We start from the raw sequence: 20,877 nt of genomic DNA, 5'->3' as shown, positions 1-20,877 counted from the left end.
AGTGGTAATACCAATGTAATTGGGCCTGTAAGCTTTTCACAAGATGGGCAATAGAAATCAAGTTTCAAACGTATGGGTTTACTTCTAACTATTAATTAATTGAGCCGTGAATTCCTCTTGTGGTTTCTAAGAAGAAGAATACTTAAATCTTTTAAAATATATTCATGCTGAGTAAAATAAACATTATCTTAGAACATTACCGTCTACATTATTGGAATCCTAATAGAACTCCACAATGCCCTTTATTTTCATATTGCTCTACATTATTTTGACAAATAAACAAAAGCCAGGGTTAGGACAAAGACTAATCTTAGAAACACTCCAATAAATATCAAGTCAATTCTACTTAAACCCAAAATATGTAAATGCCATTGGTTATTCTCAGCCAGTAACATAAAGCTAATAATATTTTTAGTAGGTACTTCAATTTGCAGTTCGGATTTATTAATAAAAATATGAGAATAACAGCCACAAACTGGGTTCAATGACGCAAATCCAGAGAGTCGTATGTCCAGCGGTGATAAAGTGTGACTGATGATGATGAGAATATTTTTTTATATAATACATAATAGTAAGTATGTGAGTATGTTGAGAAATTCAATAAAATTTCCACACCAACAAAAGTATACAGTACCTCTGTTAATAAGGTTGGAGTTTCTATGATTTCCAGTAACCAATGTACCTAAGATGGGTTGAAAGATCATCAGCTGCCCAGCTACAAAAAGTGGTTAAGGTGAGAATAGATAACGGCTCCTTAACGGGTGAAAGTACATTTATAAAAAAAAATATGTGTGATGTCGTGGGACACCGGATAGGAACAAAGTTCCTTATTATAAAAAAAATAAGTTCTATTTGAGGTATAAAGAAAATAAAACTAGAGGTTTCGCAACAACCCACGGTCATTCGGTAGCGTCCGAACTTATTGTGGTACACTTCATTCACGGTTGTTTGCATAAGAGTTAGTGTATTGCGCAAACGAACGCTCTGAGATCGTGATCAATGAATGATAAAAAAATATGTTATTTTTTGTACGTTATTACAAAGTTAAGTTGTACACTGTGTGCATTACTAATAAAAATCTTACGTTACGGACGTTTTTTCCCGGTTAGGGTACCCCTCCGCATTTTCCCATAAGGAGCTTCGTTCCAAAAAAAAACATAATAAAATATGTGCCCTTGAAAACTGTAGCTTACTCCAAATAAGTACATTTATACTAAACTTCTAGATTATTACCGACTCAAGATGTGCGGCTTACACCTTACGGCTTATGTAATGTCCCAATAAAATGTTTGTTATTGCTCTCAGCTATTTTAATCACATTAGGAGCCTCCGCGCTGAGACTATGAAGCTTGTAATAAAGCCAGAAACCCGGATTTAATTAGCGACGAAATGCGACACACTTGCTAAGATTGTATGTAATGGAACAATGTATCAGGTTCATTGTCAATTTTATATTTATGGTGGTAGCAGATTGTGTGGATTTTATGCCAGTAGACATAAGAATGATTTTCAACTATCTCATACACGTGTTTTCCATGATAAAATGAACATATGTTTACAGTTGTATATGTGAAATCATTCAATTAATTATTGTAGTTTTAGCGACCTGGCGAGTATGAGATGTTTTCTCATGGATTGATACGACTTTGTTGAAGCTCAAATTGAGGTCTGGTGATAAATCTCTCTTTTCATCTTTTTATCTTTTATATTTTGATCTTTGTTCCTCTGTATTTTTGTACTGTATTGCGTAATGTTTTTAGGCTGTATTATTTAAGCTGATTCTGTTATTTTCTTTTTATGATCGCTCTACCCGCTACCAAAACTATTTGCTACTTGAACCCACTGCGCTAATTCACAGTGCGTATTCAGAGCGTTACATCTCACGTATCATCTGGCTCTGTAATGAACTTCCTTATGACAGTATTCTTTTTTTTATTGCTTAGTTGGGTGGACGAGCTCACGGCTCACCTGGTGATAGACCTACAACATAATTGCGCCACCCACCTTGAGATATAAGTTCTAAGGTCTCAGTATAGTTACAACGGCTGCCCCACCCTTCAAACCGAAACGCATTATTTCCTCACAGCAGAAATAGGAAAGATGCGGGTTTTGATTTTTATTACACGGTGTTATTCCTTCACCGTCGAAGTCAATCGTGAACATCTGCCAAGTACGTATTTCATCAGAAAAATTGGTACCCGCCTGCGGGATTCGAACACCGGTGCATCGAATGCACCGGACGTCTAATCGTTTAGGCCACGACGACTTCATAACAATATTTATTGGTAAACAGCGAGGTGACTGTGCCTCTGATATTGTTAATGTCCATGGGCAACGGTGACCACTCACCGCAAGTGTACCGTGACATATTGTGGAATAACGGCTATTCTTATCTTCAATGAACGGAATGCATGAGTGAAGCTCTATCGGTCTTATAACCAGTATCGGTGAAAATTATTATTCCAAGTTTTATTTTATTACATAACTCATATTATTATCATATCTGCAAGTACATATAACTGTAAGTATACTTGAGACCTTAGAACTTATATTCCAAGATGGGTGGCGAATTTGCGTTGTAGATGTCTGTGGGCTGTGAGCTCGTCCACCCATCTAAGCGATAAAGAAAAAAAAGAAAAAAAGAACTAAATTGAAACATAACTCAGGATTGAATAAGAGAAACATTTACTTATTGAGCCAAAGGCGTTTTCATCAAGACATTCGAACAGTTATTAACTATTGACATATTCTTATTCCTAGCGTTTTCCCGGTCTAGTGCCAGTGTCAGCTTTCCTACTTAAACTCCTCCACTTTACCCGGCCTTCAAGGTGAGGTTATTCTCCTCAATATCCGCCTTTACCACATCCAACCAACGTTTCTTGGGGCTACCGCGGGATCTTGGACTTTAGCTATCAACATCATTCTATTAAGTTATCTAAAAAACAACTACCATATCAAACACTCTTCATTCATACAACATAGCAGTTTCATTCAAATTACAGCAAAGAGAATTCAATATATTATGCCCGGCCTCAAACATTTCGGCACGGAAGATAGGGCTTTGCGCAATGTGCGGTAGAGAAAACAATTCTCAATTTTCCCCCTTCTTCCCCTTTAAGCAAATCCGCACGAATTCCTAATCCTTATACGGTCGGAGTCTCAAAGGATCAAACCGCAGATACAATGTAACTGGAAACGATTTCTGTATTTCATCAGACGTTATATAAAGCAATTGTGATCCCAAACGTATTTTAAAACATATTATTTCTTCTTGAATGCTCTGAATTAGGGACCTTGAGATAAAGCTTGTCGCACAAGCTTTTTGTGTGGAGCTTTTTGTGCTATGGGCAAATATTTATACATAGTTATGACAAATTTTCATTATCTTCGTCGTCACAAAAAAATAATTATAATATTATAAAAATGCGCGAAAATCTTATTTTTTATTACGCATCAAAACCAATACACAACGAATCTGCAATAAAAGTAAAATCAATGGTAATAAATTTTCGATAACATTATTTTTTTCGGTCAATATTAGGGATGTGTTAAAAGTCAGTTCGAAGGATGACCGCTACGGCTCTCTTCTTAATTACCATTTCATATACACAGTGAAATAAAAGAACATGAGATTCTTTCAAAGACTTTTTACTTTATTGTTGATTAGGACCTTAGTGAGTTAAATGGTAATAGTTGTTCCTTTTTTTTTGTTTGAATAATTTATAGTGATAGATGAACCCTTAATAATTTAGGGTTGATTTGGTCTTTACATTTGGGAATTAATTAATTCGGTAATTTTAAACGATGTTTCAGTTGTAGATTTATATTTCTTTGTCTCGCTTAAGCTAACCGTAATTCATTTCTTTTAAAGACATATTTTGACTAAAAGATTTTAAAAGCGCGTTAATGTTTTAGTTTTGGGTTATCGGTTATAGGCTGAAACATATAACTGCTCCGCGATAGAATTTGGCAGAGTGATTGTGCAAGCTCACAATTCGTCTAGATTATCTTCTAGTCTAGAATATCTAGAGTATCGTCTAGATTATGCCAATTTACGTACTTGTCATGGCCTAAAGGATAAGGCGCCTGTTGTACTTGTATTGAGCGATGCGACTATGCTGGTGCTCAAATCCAGCATGCAGGTATAAATTTTTAAATGATCTCCGAATTGAAGGAGTAACATCATATAAAAAAAACATAGGACATCTCTACTAATAAAAATGAGGAATAATATAAGTAGTAAGAGAGATCATTAGTACACGTCATAGTATTTCAAGTCATCACTTAGTGACATTTCGCTGCGTCTCCAAATATCACTAAGTATACTTTATTAAAAATTGGACGGTCGTTACGATAACACGCAAATCTTCACTTTAGTCGTCCGCGAACACGACAATTTAAAAGTATTCAGACATTGAAAATTAAAAGCTCCAGAATAAATCGTTAAAGTTTATTTTGATTACTTACATATATTGTATTTTTAATAAATGGCATTTAATGTGTATATATATGTATTATAATATATTTAGTTATTTCGAATGTGCCACAGAGATACATCTCTGTATCTATGAATTCAAAGGATTTATTTTAGAAAAATCTAAAAATGTTTCCGAATCTGGCTCTAAAAGAATTTTGTTGATTGACAGCCATTAAGTGAAATCGACTTAGATGTTTTTTTGAAAATTGCCTTTTAACGTTTGGAACAATACCAAGTCCGAAAACCTTTTTGAAAATTAAGGCAAACTTTATACTGAACACTTAGTGTATGTTATTATTAATCCTGAATCTTGGGCGTGCCATTTTCTATCGCTTAGCCGAATAATTTTATTACTACTCACTCCTACTACTCATTCAGTGATTGGAGTGGCATTAAAAATAAACTAGCTAAACCGTTGATTCTGGGCGAATGAGAGTTAGAAATAGCATCCAAAGGCGTGTCTCTATCCCATTTAGCGTCCTCTAGTGAGTGCGCGGTCAAAATGGAATACTCACAATGTAGCAGATTCATTGAAAGTTAGCCCACTGAGTTTCTCGCCGGATCTTATTTTATTGTTGTTTTAATATGAAATTATTATGTCGATTTATAATTGTATAAGTTGATAAAAAATGCTATGCAATAGCTTTACCGCGGCAGTCTCCGAGTGCCACACTTCTTTTTTTTTACCACACACACATACATACGCACACACAACTAAAATCGCGTTTATTGTCAACAAATCGGATGAAATTTTATTCGGATTATATAAAAATAATGTAAATTGTTAGTTCCACCGCCATTTGTTTACAAAAGATGAGCTGCCATCTAAATCAAATGTAATAACAGTCTCTAATTTATTCATTGATTTATGTATTTAAAACATTCCTTAATAATTACACGTGAGCATAGAAATTATTTAAACTATTGTTTAGGTTGCCTATTGAACTGTTGGTATATTCGGTTTTCTGATTTATAAACGACTGTAGGCGTAGCAGTCATATGTTCTTCATACATATGATAATTAAATTTGACCTTAGGCGTTAGAGGATGCGGGTTTTCTTCTTTAACTATATTTATAGCCACGGTTACTTCAATCGACACGTTTTGAGAACAGGTGTTAACTCGTTTTTAGCTTTAGTAGTAAATATTTTTAACGCTGCATAATCATCTGAAGTTGATTCGGCATCATCTCGGTGGGAATATTCGGGGAGAGAGTTTAACGTTTGTCTGTTAGAGCCATTATTAAGTTTAGTTTGTTTTATGAGATGATAAAATGTTTCTCTGTACAAAAGTTACATAAGGTGGTGTTCGTAATAACGTTACAAAGTAGCGGTGAGTGTAAGAAAATCATATCAGAGAGTTTTCCTCGTTTCCTTTTAGTCAAAGATAAAGCTGCGTAATTCTGCTCGAGGAATAAGTAATGTTTGAGTCAGTACATCCGAAACTTATTCTTTGCCGAGCACCTCGTGAGTTACTGATAAATAAATGATAAGAGTACCTACCTACCTACTTTAGTTGGTACAAACTTTTCATGATTAATCGAGTGTTTGTGTTGTAACGTTTTTTTTTGGCTTTGAGCTAATGATTTCTTGAAGAATAACTTGAACGGCATTATTATAAAAAATTGAGTGTACGTTTGTGAAGGTACTATGTAAATTGCCAAACGAAGTCCGTTTGATGTTTAGCGGTAATGAGATTTCACTGTTGGCAGGACTTCTTGTGAGTTGGCACGGGTAGGTGCCACCACCCTGCCTATTTCTGCCGTGAAGCAGTAATGCGTTTCGGTTGGAGGGTAAGGCAGGCGTTGTAACTATACTGAGATCTGAGTAAAACTTATATCTCAAGGTGGGTGGCGCATTTACATTGTAGATGTCTATGGGCTCCAGTAAGCACTTAACACCAGGTGGGCTCTGAGCTCATCCAACCATCAAAGCAATAAAAAAATAAAATAAAACACAATGTGGTTGCTGTCCAGGAAGAATACGCAACGTGTTAAAACTATGTATTTTATTCTTTACATGACTAAAAATGTCATAGATTATCTCAAAGTCGGTCATGCAGGGCCTTATAGTATGAGGTCATTGAAAATGTAATGGATAGCTGCAAAGTGTAGAGTTCTGAAAACCATTCCAAATTCCTAGTTACATACTTGCGATTAAATGGTAGAAATTGGTATTGAAGGCCTCAGTTTTATATGGAAGTCGGATCTGTGTTTTGTAAAAGACAAATCTTTGACCAATATTTCGTCTTGGTATACATTATACCAAGACACTTAACACAATTAACTTTGAAGTATTCAAGAAATGTCTTATTCTCACGAAAATGACCCTTCTGCATAATATTTAGCTATATCATGGTATACATTTTGCGGTCCCTTAAGCCTTTAATCACCACTCAAGCAAATAAGACGTCGTCAAAAAAAAAACTCAAAGCTCCTGACAAATACTTAATCACCGAACATGTCATGTTCATGATCAATCCATCATTGAAATTCAACCAAACAAACTAATCAAACACAGTGCTGTTTTCAGCCTTCTAATAAGGTTGTTGCAATTAAATAAAAATACGGTATCAGTTCAATTAAACAATACAAATGAGTAGGCGGCTACAATGCAAAATTTGATGATGGTAATCATTATAATAGAACGTGTAGGTGGATAAATAAATTTGATTGGTCGTCTCGTTTGTATGATGGAGTACCTAGTGAACCAATCGTAAAACTATGATTCAAATGTGTATGCTAAGCAAAGATCAAATACTGTACAGCAAATAATGTGGGCCTCGTAAATCATTTATCGTTAGAATAATTAATTTGAAATATTCGTTATCAATTCTATGCGTTATGACATAGAACTGTATTTCTTTTGTTTTTAAATTGGTATGTTTCCGAAAATTAGAGGGAGTGAATGATGGGGCGAGTTTTTTGTAAAATTTTGCAATAAAAAAATTATTATGATAAATGATATGATAAATGCTAAGACTGATTAATAATTCTACTCAAAATTATTAATGGGATTTTTTATAAATAGAATGAAAAAATCACAAAGACCTATAAAGTGTGAACAACCGCTAGTATTTCTCTTTAACTCTTCTAAAACTCGGAGCGCTTTCTGTTTATGACCATACAAATTAATGTAGCTAGACGCTTCAAAAAAAAACTAAATTTGAGTAGCCTCAACAGATACGTTCGGTGATTTATATTCGTCAGATTTACAAAATAGAAATAGCCGCGTTAAAGACCACACCTGATGCCCGACTCACGTTATAGCATAAATAATAATATACTGTTTTAACGTTATTTGATGAGTCTCTCCAACGATTATTGCTGTTAGCTGACACATAAATATGTTCTCAGGCTCCTTACTCAAAACGAAATCTTAAAGAAATCTAATATTTCACCGGGTACGATGCTATTAGTTTGCAGCAGTAAATTTTACAAATTACATTCATGAAACAAAATAATATTAATGGGTTTTCGTTGGTAACCGACTTTTTTGCCGCGAAGTTGAACTAATGATCGAGCATGTGTCAACGCGACTAAAAGATGGATGCAATCCTATTTTTGGGTCCGTCAGGAGAATGAACTTTTGACATTTCCTATTGCATTTGTTTTAGACCAAATTAGGTTTTAAGTTATAATCCTTATGTGGGTCTTCAGAATACCACGATTAATAATGGTATAAAAATAGTACAGTATTACTAAGAGGGCAGAGTTTCACGCGGGGGTCTTCTCAGTGGGCCGCGTTTCCGATCCGGTGGTAGATTCTGCGAAGCATAACTCTTGCTAGGGTTCGCGTAAGCAACGTCATCAGGTTTGAGTCCCGTGAGCTCACCTACTAATTCGGCGAATCTAGAATAACCCTTCGAAGTTACTAGAATAGGTAGGAAAAAAAATCCTGGGCAATACCGTTTGAATACGGCCAATCATTTTAATTATATTACCACGTGAATACATACAAGACGAATGTTGAATTGTGAATCTATCGCTACCGTGTAACGAACCTAATAACGATGCAAATACTTTATCAAAACATCGAAGCGAACAACTGACGCAGAAACGGTACCGGACCCATTAAACCGTATCCGTTCAGATACACAAGGGGCCACGAACTTTGATTAAAATTTCATAGCACAACCTTAAGCAATGCAGCCTCTGAATTACGTAGGCATACCGTCAATATTTAATCATTTGAGACCGATAGTAGTGACAGGGTGACTGTTTTGTATGTTTGAATTTTAGTGGATAAATGCAAATACATGGTGTTTATCATGTGATAAACATCAACGACAAAAAAAAGAACTACGTTTAAGAAAATCAACCATAAATACGCTGGTATTTATTTCGTACAAGCAAAAATCCTTATACGAGTCAATTTGTAATTGGTCAAAATAATGAACGTAAGCTCTAATTTGGATTCAATGTTTTTATTGGTGTATTTAAAATAAAAGTACTTTAGCGGTGACGTCACTGCGTTTTATGTCAGCCACTCGGATGGTTATATAATGTTGACACTAAATGTGAGACCAGTTTAGTACGACGTAACAAAACGCCTCGCCTTCCCCGGGGTACTAGAGCCTATAACTCATACTCCTATCGGCGTCAAGCCGCCGAGAAAGCTATATATCAACTTTGATAGTCAATTATTGGCACTCGGCACTAGAAACCGCCGCCTCTTAGTTATATAAACCACGTACCCTTTGGAGAAGGCCTACAGTTATACAGTATTTATAAGCCGTATACGCAAATAAAGACGCACTCTAGGGGCGTTTTGATTCATAGTCTAATTTGATAATACGCGTGTGGTGTAGTTTAATATGGTTTCGCCCGGTCGTTGGGCAAGTCTATTAATATTGAGAGAACAATATTCCCTTGCGGGTCCCTCGCTCCATTACAGGTTAAGGTTCATTTTATGTAGTTTAACTTATATGACAATGGAATCGATTCTATTTATTGAAATGATCGTATAAAACTTTTCAATTTTACTGTTAGGTACTACGCTTTTATGAGATAAACTTTACGAACATTTTTGTTTTAATTGCCTCTAGACCGCAGTACGCTCGCGAGATTTATTATCGGAAGGATACTAAAGCGACATCAAACCGTAATGTTGGGAAACTCGCAATGGACTCGACATAATGACGGTCTCCCAGTAGAGGTATTTACCGTACTACGAAATTTCTCACAGCCGACGTACAATTCGAATTCTTCGCCGAGTTCCGGATTGAATTAACGACTCCAAAAAGTACGGCGTCTCACGTCCCCTGTCATTGAAATTAACGAAATCCACAATGGATTAACGTTCGCATTTAAATGACATTCTTCGAACGTGTACAAGCGTTTGAAATTAGAACAAGACATCAGAACGTTGAGCCTAAACATTTTAAAAACAAATTCTACTCGAGATAAATAAAGATGTACGCACGTTTGTAAATGCACAAATAGACATTAACGAAAATAGATATTTGGGCGAACGAATGAATACAAACGGTTTGGACAAACATTTTTTCGGGTGCACCGGTGCATGTGATTAAGGGATGAGACATTATCTGTGGCACTATTGTCATCGTTTTGCGGTCTGTGGTTGACATGTGATTAACAAACAATATTAACTCGTATCGCTGTAAGAATTGTGACGGAAATCCCATACTTTTTATTATCCTGTTAAATGTATTGAGTTACGCAAACCGTTGCTCGGATGAAAGTTGATCTCTGACGGTGACATTTCTGGAGTACGTAAAGGATTATCGAATGACAATATAGGTTTTTTTTCTTGCATATGTTCATATGGAATTCAAAGGATCTTCTTCTCCTTTTAAACTAGGACACTATTAAATTGCGCATGCGTCTTTTGTCAAGCCATATGGCATTTTCCAGCAGATGGGTCATTTGTGGAGACAATCTTTTTAAGCGAGCTTATCTTAATTTGCTTAGAAATACATGGGTAATGGAATTGGCATCCGTTTTGAATATCCCTATCTAATATAAACAGAAATAAAATAAGATTTCTTTTTAATTACAAAGACTAATGAAAGTCTTTTTCACCTGGTGGTGGTGGAGCCATTAGATATCACTACGTATAACCTTGACAATTGAGGTCTAGATTGTCTAAAAATGATTCAAATTATATTTTTTGCTGGTTTGATTTTTATTTCATGATGTTATTCCTTCATCATATAAGTCTCCCATAGACACAGCCCATTGTGTTCCTCGCCGGATCTTCTCAGTGGGTCGCGTTTCCGATCCGGTCCTAGATTCTGCGAAGCACTGCTCTTGCTAGGGTCAGTGTTAGCAACACTCCGGCTTAAGCCCCATGAACTCACCTACACACGTAAGGGTGAAGCTAAAATAGCCTCTCAAGGCTATCAGCATAGGTAGGAAAAAAAAGTATAAATTATTCGTGAGAATCACTTAAGTACGTTTTTCATTAGAAAAATCCATTCCTGTCTGCTCGATCGGAATATAGACGTAGTCTGTTTGGACCACGATGACTTTTTGGTCACTATACAAGATTGAAAACAATGATATTATCATGAAACTTTAATTAATCTCCTTAACATTTCAGATAATACCAGTTTTTTTTAAGATAAATAATAAATGGTAAAAATATTCATAATCGAGTGTGAAGAAGTTTCCATAGTTTTTGTTTCTTTTTGTAATCAAACGAACTTAAAGTCCAATGAGAATTGCGATAAACAATAATCACCACCAGACGTTGTGTTATGTAAAAAATATAGTACGTAGATCAACATCGCGTTTTTATAAAGGCATGGAATTCTATAAAAAAACGGCTAATACCAGTAACTTTGAATGTAATTAAATTATACATCTGAAGAAAAATATAAACAACGGCTAAATTTATTTAATGAAGTAATTAAGTATTTCAGTCGTGTGTATATAAGAGTTTAATCATTCCGTAATTACACCACAAATTACTGTTTAGAACATTTACCGTGAAAATTTCTCTGACCTCTATAAATTTTGGAGCGGCTTTGTAATTTTCATTAGAAAACGCAAATTTATAGGAGAGTCACTAATGTTTATATACAAATTAAGGATACGCTTTGAAATAAAATATTTTCCCATAATTTTTTTCAGCCAGGAGTTTTAGGAGTTGTGAAGTTTGCCGGAAGAAGCGACGAAGACATGGTCAGCGTTTTCACTTTGCTGTAAAGCAAGTGATAGGTGTAGTTATAAGATTTAGTATAAGTATTTTTCACTTGTGAATCCTAGGATTTATTGGAGTATACTTTTTTATCATTAAACATGTTTTTTTTATTATTTTTTTATTGCGTAGATGTGTGGACTAGCTCACAGCTCACCTGGTGTTAAGTGGTTACTGGAGCCCATAGACATCTACAATGTAAATGCGCCACCCATCTTCAGATATAAGTTCTAAGGTCTCAGTATAGTTACAACGGCTACCCCACCCTTCAAACCGAAATGCATTACTGCTTCACGGCAGAAATAGGCGGGGTGGTGCTACCTACCTGTGCGGACTCACAAGAGGTCCTACCACCAGTGAAAACATGTCTTATTCCTTGCGAAAGTCTTGGAAAGGTTGATACAAAAAAAAATAGAGCTTTCTTAAACACTAGCGGCCCGCTAAAGCTCCGCTCAGGTCCTTAACAAAAAATTCAACGATATTTGACGTTGTTTTATTTTTTTTAATAAAAGAACACTTATTGCGGCCTAACTATAATAGTTAGACATATGCTGTCCCGACACTTTTAGTAAATAATGATGCGTTCTACAAAGTCGTTAGTACATTATTTTATTCTATCATCAATAGTTTTCGTAAGGCACACGATGTAAAGAATATTTTAGGTATTTTTTTTAAACATTGGGTTACATTATTGGAGTTTTAGTAAGGATCCCTAATTTTTTCCAAAAAGGATATTATAGCCTATGTCATTCGGGAATAGTGTAAGTTCCAAACAATGAAAAACATTTTCAAATCGTTTCAGTAGTTTCGGAGCCTATTCAATACAAACAAACAAACAAATCTTTCCTCTTTATAATATTATATAATATTATATTACTAGTATAGATGTTATTATTAGTATAGATATTATTATTAGTATTAGTATTAGTGTAGATATAGACTAAGTCAACTGTAAATTAGAAATTCGAATATCTAACAATAGTATGTATATATTTTATTAGCAACCGTCGCTAAATACATAGAAAACGTGAAAGAATTTTTTTCAAAAGTGTCTTATCGGTTTAGTTCGGCTGCTTTGCACTTTCTTTAGAAATGTGTGTTATGTACCTATATCATTTCAAAATCATGCAACTCAAGGACCGGCTTATTGAAAGTCATATAAGTAAAACTTGAAATTGCGAGTACAGGTTTTACAATACCTATATTTTAAGGTAAAGTGCTAAGCTATATGTTCAAATATTTTATCGCTATATACCTTCGCCAAATCTCGAAGCTACGGAACTGCCTACGGCCAAGAATTTACGGCCGGCGAAAGGTCAGTTCATATCCCTTCATAAACTCACAACAAGACATAAATTCGCACGGCAATTCCCCACACTCGGTAGAGAACAAGTTTCCCTATTAACTTTACTATGATCCATCTGTTCTTTGACACGAGCGCGAATAAAAATGGCAGATGTTGATCGTGTTTTGATACGTTTGTGGGATCTTTATGTGAGTTTCATGAGTTGACGACTAGATGCCGCCACAGGGACTGATTGTGACCGATTAGCGTGACACGATGCAAATATTAAGACTTTTTTTTAAGAATTAAGAAAATATGTTTTAGTTTGTTACTTTTATTTCTTCCGTATAATAATTTAACATGAAATGTAATTAATGGTAATGACATCTTCATAGATGTAAACTGAAAACTATTATGATCATCTAGTTGGTCTAGTGACGACTGTTGCACCTTTGGGTCAGTCAGTCTCTTTGTTAAAGATAAATTATATTAAGGATACGATTATACTAGTTCGCGTAAAATTATTCTGGTTCCTATAGAACGGGAGAAAACCTAGTTCATTTAATATAGATGTGATTTTTTTTAGCACCGTTGTAATTTGAAACGAAAAAGCGACACTAACAAGGCATTGTAACATTAAAATTATAAATACCTACTATATGCATTTATAAGATTTGGCCTGTAACAGAATGAAATAGAATAATTCTGAAAATTTTCATTTCTACTGTAAGTGAACACACACTCATGCAACTGCACAATTTTTTTTATGTTATTTTAATTAGTGCTACTAATTTTAATCCTTATTAATAGAAACGTCTAAAATTGAATAATCAGGTTCAATAAGTACGAAACCAAACAATAGAAGTGTTTTAATTTAATTAGTGAACTATTTGGAACTAAACTATTGTCTGCCTCGTTTTTCCCCATCCATAAATTACGTCTGATGTAATCGCGTTTCCGGTTTTGTGAGATAGATCCACGTTCCTAAGTTTAAAAGTTTAGAGTACCTTGTAAACCTAAGTTTGGTGGATCATTGGTCTTGTGATCTTCGCTTAAACTCGTGTCGAAGGAAACTTCGCCTTTACTTTAGCTCACTTAATCCGCTTCTAGCTTTAAATTCACTGACAAACAGAACTGAAAGCACCATGTTGTTATGCATGATAAAAGTACTTCTATCGACATTTATGGAGCTAGAATCTAATTTATGGTTAGTTATTGAATCCTTTTTTGAATCGAAATAATTGTACATGCGGCCAATAACATTTCAAGAACGATCTAGTTCTAGTTATTCTAGTAGTTAAAACGTATTGCTCAGTTTATTTTTCTTGAATACAGTACTTCTTCGTTTTGATGTTTCTGTGTAAATTAAAAAGAGTTCAGCCCGGTTTAATGCACCGGTAGTCAAATATTGACCATAATACCAGTGTACCTATTTCAACCGTGATCATTCTTCCTAATGCGTGTTTTTTTAAAAGTCACTCTCACACTCACTCACGAAATATAATAAAAAGTACGAAAACATTCATACAAGAATAATAAGTGACCAAAATCATCACTGGGAATAAACATTATTATTAACAACACATAACCGGATTTTTTCAACCTAACATCACTCTCCTTGGAACTTGCGTATCTGTAAAGAACCAGAGATTCTAAACGACCTACAAGACTAGGATTTTCCAAACAAAACAACCGTCTTCAATATGTCTTGATCAATTTTTAGTAATAAATTTAAATTCGTTTAATTATTTTTGTTTACATTCATGAACCACTTCGTGTTATGTGGTCAGTGGAACCCAAAATGCTGGACTAATTCGCGACAGAAACAGGTAAGACGATGGTATCTACCCATGTCGGCTTACATTAATAATAACATAATTATCAGCATAGTTAGGTGAGGAAGGTATGCGATCCCGTTCATAGGATGAGCAGTTACTATACAGGACAGAGACTGCACCTCGTGCCAAGTTGAGCGTTCAGCTTTTGAATTCATTTGGCTCCAATAACCACGTAATATCAGCTGGGACACTGCTGATGAGCTGATGAGTTTGCCGACCTATATAGTGCACTAGCGATCCGCCCTCGCTTCGCTTCGGAAACTGTAATTTATTATTGATTTCTCCACTATTTAATGGATGTTATTATACATATAAACCTCCCTCTTCAATCTCTCTATCTATTAAAAAAAGCGCATCAAAATCCGTTGCGTAGTTTCAAAGATTTAAGCATACATAGGGATATAGGGACAGAGAAAGCGACTTTGTTTTATACTATGTAGTAAATAAATATTATCTAATTTAGACTTTTCAAATATCAAAATAATTCCTCGGTAATAAGTTTCATTATGTAATGCAGCTAATGAATCCTGGCCTTTTAAATCTTCTATAAAATTCAGTATTTCGTAGACTCAAGATAAAGTCATTCAGCAGGTTAGTGGATCAAATTCAACTATTCGGCGCACAGAACCCATGTTCTCTTCACTCATACTTCTTGTGAAGATTGTACCTGTAAGCGTCCTTATGGCTTATAGCTCGTCAATAGATAAAACTACTTTTCAATGCATTATTTAATATATTATGCGTAATATATTTTTTCAATACAAGTATTAAAAAAATTACTAACATAAATGTTTTATACGTATTTAATGATATTTTTATAGATTCAAAGCAGTTTCCAAAGAAAAATATATTCTGTAGCTTAGATTGTCAAATTCAAAATAAATCAACTCAAATAGTAGAAGCAAATGAAACAAGAAATACTTAGCAAAATAAAAAATTACAAAATTAGGAACAAAAAATAAAACAAAAACAAATAATTGCTTAGTGTGTATTTCGTGGTTTCTTTTCTATAAGTTTCTTTCATTATATACATAGTATTTACAAAATCATAATTTACATTTCTTAATTTATAATTAACTATAATTAAATTATGCTGTACAATATTTAAGAGTTCATAACTTTGGCATTCAATTAAAATTAAATAATGCGTGTGAGTCTATGTGATCTTTACGTCGTCGTGTGTATGTTTTACAAAAACAATATATACAACCAAAAAATAATTAAATTAGTATCGCAGAACTCGGGACGTTAACCCACAAACTTAAAACAAAAAATTATATGATTAATCTATACTTCAAATAAATGCAACATAGCTTCAGACTTACGTACAATTCGTAAAGATAAAATAAATATCATATTATGGAACAACCTTAAAACAATTATCACGATTTATTGGACTAATACGCTTAAGCGTTGCAAGTACTCAGTGTCTGTTTACCTGCGTTGGAGCATACGCTACGCCCAGAGCTGCGCTTGAGGTGGCATGCGGTGGGTGTGATGATCGCGCGTGTGGACCCCGGCTGGTATGGCCAGGCCGTCGCCCAACAGAGGGGGGAGCTTGCCCGGCGGCGGTGGTGGGGGCGGCGCCGCCGCCCGTCCTGCCCCCACTGGTGACACCGAAGCGTAAATATTCACTGTGGAACGGTGATACTGACACTTCCGCAAGTCCGGCATCGCGAACCTCAACTTTTGCCAAAACTGTCTATCACCCCATTCGATGCACGTATTCGCTTTCAAACATAAACGCAACTCCGGATCGATGTCCCTATTCGGTATATCGCCTAGCAATATTATTATCAGTCTTCTTCGTCTCTCTTTCAGTACTTCGTGTAGTGCCGTCTTAAATTCGAAACGACACCATTCATTGTTGATAAAGTTTTTAGATAGGACAATGATCGTCCTCTTTGACGACTCGACGGCCTCTATTATCGTATCCGCTACGTACGCCGAAGCGTTAAAATCGCGGTAATGTAGACATAAACGGAAACTGGGATCGGTGGATTCTAGGCCAGGCGCTAGCATTTGAGCGACGAAAGCCTCATCTTTGACGCTATAACTTATGTAAGCGTCGAAAAGGCGATCTTTGTCGGCTTCTTCGTCGAAAGTTGTACTTTTGTAACACATTCGGAATCCACAATGGTAATAAACCCATACTCTTAGCTCACGACGCCAATAAAACACGCCGCATATTAAGGCCGAGCTCACGACGAACACACACAGGGCTATCAACAGTAACGGAAGATAATCATTTATTACTTGGTTTTCGATTATAGATGAGCTCCCTCCAACGTGACTCGTGCAAATTGTTGAATTGAAATCGGCCATAAGAGGGCCCACGGCGTTCGTTACATTGTCGAATACGCATGTAATTTTATTTGCATCTTCAACCTTACCTAGGTTGTTCTTAAACCAATTTCGAAATTTATGCATGTATTGGCAGTCACATGACCAAGGATTTCGCGAGAGACTTATTTCCACCAAATACGGATTCATCGTAAATTGCCATACTGCAAAGCCATAAATATTGTTGCCTTCCAATCGCAATACTTCCAAATGCCTCAACTCCATGAAAGTCCTATTATCGATATAATGTATTTTATTGTCTTGAAGATGAAGTTCTCGTAAATTTTCTAAGGGCGATAGTTCGAAACCGAGTAACTCTTTTATATTGTTCTTTTCTAAATGCAAAATTGTTAAGCGTTTTAGTCCACTAAAAGTATTATTATAGAGAGCGTCGATATTAGAATTATTTGCATACAATATTTTTAAATTTTTACGTCCAATAAAAGCGTGACTTGTTAAACCACCAAAATTATTACCATCTAAATATAGTTCAGTAGCGTCCATAGGTATACTATTGGGTATTTCGGAATACCCTGCCGCGGAACAATCCACAATATTCGCTGACCACGGCTGGTCGTGATAACACGTACAGTTCGATGGGCACGTCATTTCACAATCACAGGCATCAAAATCACAACATTGACACAACGTAAAACAGTGAGTTTTGTATGTACACAGAAACTGCGATGATTCTGCCTCGATCAGCGGAATGTAAGTTCGTTCACGATTGTACAACAACTTGCAGTAAATACTTTCCAAGTCCATCACTCTCGGGTGTTGTCTAAGATGATCGAGTTTGTTTATTCGTTGTAACCATTCCATAGTACAATCACACTGAAATGGGTTTCCACCGATATAAAATTCGGGCAACGGCCGGCCGGGATCGACTGGAGTTAGACGAAGCGCATTGAGATCCATACTAGTTATCTGATTTGCATACAAATCGACTCTCGTTAAATTGGTTTTTCCAACAAAAGTTTGAGCCTCAACTTGTATAATTTGATTATCATTCAAGAAAAGTAGCTCCACGCTGCTGGGAATAGAATAAGTTGATATTTTCGTCATTTTATTGAAACTCGCATCTAATGTTTGTAACCTTAGCTCTTTGTCCATGCGGTAGTTATTTCCTAATTCTTTGATGTTGTTGCTGTGAAGATCCAACCATTGAAGTCCTGATGGTATAACAGTATAATCAAACCATTCTATTTGGTTATCTGATACGTTTAACCACAACAGAGAGGGTATGTTTACAAATAGGCCCTGTATATCAGTGAGGCGGTTTGCATCTAATCTAATTGCTTGGAGGTTAGTTAGCGTATCGAATGCATTGACGTCGACATGTTTCAGCTTGTTTCGTGCTAAATTCAAGATTTGTAACGTAGGCAAATCTGAAAATACATCTTTGCTTATATTTTCTATTTTATTTCCAATGAGTCGTAACCCATAAACATTATGCAAACCGACAAAGCCGGGTTCTTCAAGTGATGTTATCTGATTTTCTCCAAGATCAAGAGTTCTCAACAATCGCATATTTCTTAGTGCTATGGGTACTTTCTTTAACCGATTCCCGTTTAAATTCAAGTCTTGCAACGAAGATGTATTACGAAATGCTTCCGGGTGAAGTTCTTCAAGACGATTGTTATCAATCGATAATAAAGATAAAACATAAAGACCATTCAGTGCATAAGCGTCAATGTGAGTAATTTTGTTGTAGGACAAAATCAAGGTATGTAAATTGTTCATTGGTGAAAAAGTATCAGCAGCAATATTTTCAAGCATATTGTGCTGAACATTTAATATCTGTAACGTGTACAGGTCTTTGAAAATTTTCGGTTCCAATTTAGTTAGTCTATTATTCGACAAATTTAACAATACCATTCTTATGAGACCAGTGAAAGTATTTTCATTTATCCAAGTGCTTGTTAGATGGTTATTAGATAAGTCCAGTGCTAACAGCTGTTCCAAATTAGCGAAAAGACTCGGTGAAAGCACACTGATAGAGTTATTTTGTAAGTATATTTCTTTTATCACTGGTCGGCAATCTTTAAATAGATCTTGGGGAAGAGCAACGATCTTATTGTTCGAGAGATCTATTATCTGCAATTGTTTCAGTCCGGATAGTGATTTGTCGGCTACCATAGAAATTTCGTTATCGTGGATATGGAGTTCCTTTAGTCTACGGAGCGACATGAATCCATTTTCTGGCATTAGCACAAAATGATTGCTGGAGGCGTCCAAGACTTCGATGTCTAGCGAACACGTCGAGTGTGCCGATGCTGTGGAAGGTATCGGTCCATCTTGTTCACTTATCAAAGCTTGATGAACTGCGCGTTCTCTGAATCCTAAATCGCTTACATCTTGAAGACGATTCGAAGAGACATTCAAATAGACCAAGTTCGTTAACGGGCAAAACAAGTTCTCGGGAAACGACCAAATGTTGTTAAAGCTGAGATCCAACTTTTCCAACTGCCGAACGGCGGTAAAGCTTTCTGATGCTATCTCTAAACTCATAGCGGCCCACTCCGTGTTTTTCGTTCGGATCGTTAAATTACGGAGGTCTCTCAAGCCGGAAAGTACGCCAGGCGGCCATCTTCCAATTTTACAGTTATCTAAAACAAGTTCACGCAGTTTTACTAAATGCGCAAAACTTCGATCGTCTAATGAACTTTTATACATCATCTCTTCGTTGCACTCTATTCTTAGAGAGGTTGTATGTTCTGATGGTATAACACTAAAATTTGTCGTGTCGAATTCACTGTTTATAGTGCGAAGTTTACAAGTCAGTGAGACTTCGTGAGCGTCGTTCGGACCCCGAAGCCACCACTGGCAATCATCGGGAGCTTCATATTTCAACGGCAAAGAACTCTGATCGGCGACGTTTAATCCAACCATGAACCAAATAATGATTCGGCTAATATGAAGTTGTCTTGATGAAAATCGAGAAACAGCCATTGCGAGATAAATCAAATATCAAGGAAGAAAGAAAACAGGGCACGATAGGCTCAGTGTCATGTTTTTTCCGTCGGCGTTCGTTTGCGCTGTCCCCTTGCCGGATGTGTAGTATCCATCAATTTACCAAGTCTATTTCGGCCGTAGTTAACACAGTTCTTGTATTGTTAAAGCACATGGTTTAATTCACTATTAAACACTTGGCGATGTCCAGCGTGATCGTAAACAATTTTTAATCTCCAGAAAACAGCACGAAAAAAGTTCACAAAATCCAAGTTATGATTTTTTTCTACAACAGTATTTTAAGTTTAAAACCGTTGGTTTTTAAACATAGTTTTTAGAATTGTTATTATACACGTTAGTGATAAGCGTGTTTTCACGGTTCGTAAATACGTTCGGAGCGTCGTGTGGCGCGACCGTTCACAGACGCTGCTACGAGTCGACTGAATGTGTAGAGCCATTGCAGTTGAGTAGTGTACGCTTCGTAGGGGGACGAAGGGTGAGAGGCGAGATGAGCCGAGCGGCGGCCGAACGCTCACGACGACTTATTACAATAAATTATATTTTTTACGGAGCTTTAGCGATCGACTGTACGTATCCCGAACCGCAAACTTAGAATGAGCACAGGGCATCAGCTGCTTTCGTGACTAAACTTTTGAGATAATTTTTTATAATTTTAGGTAGGTAGGTATAAGATTTTTTTTAAAATTTCTAATAATGTTTATTTATTTCAAAAACTTATTCTAATCAGTTTCGAAATATTTGAGAAAATTATAATAAGCAAATATTTTTAATTTAAGCTTTGTATGAGCTTTTGTATTC

The 20,877-nt window shown here is 35.8% G+C and overlaps 1 protein-coding gene across 1 annotated transcript in view; it reads right to left on the bottom strand.

The window, feature by feature from the left end:
- Toll-6 (Toll-like receptor 6) overlaps positions 1-20,495 on the bottom strand; it is a 124,459-nt gene extending 103,964 nt beyond the window's left edge. Inside the window, exon 1 of the mRNA XM_089737400.1 lies at positions 16,202-20,495. Coding sequence (XP_089593526.1) covers positions 16,219-20,058 — 3,840 coding nt within the window. The 5' untranslated portion in view covers positions 20,059-20,495 and the 3' untranslated portion in view covers positions 16,202-16,218. The remainder of the gene's footprint in view (positions 1-16,201) is intronic.
- Between the last annotated feature and the right edge of the window lie 382 nt (positions 20,496-20,877).

Source organism: Bombyx mandarina, chromosome 23, assembly GCF_030267445.1.
Source record: "Bombyx mandarina strain Sakado chromosome 23, ASM3026744v2".
NCBI classification, from domain to species: Eukaryota; Metazoa; Arthropoda; class Insecta; order Lepidoptera; family Bombycidae; genus Bombyx; species Bombyx mandarina.
This window is presented reverse-complemented; position numbering and strand designations above follow the sequence as displayed.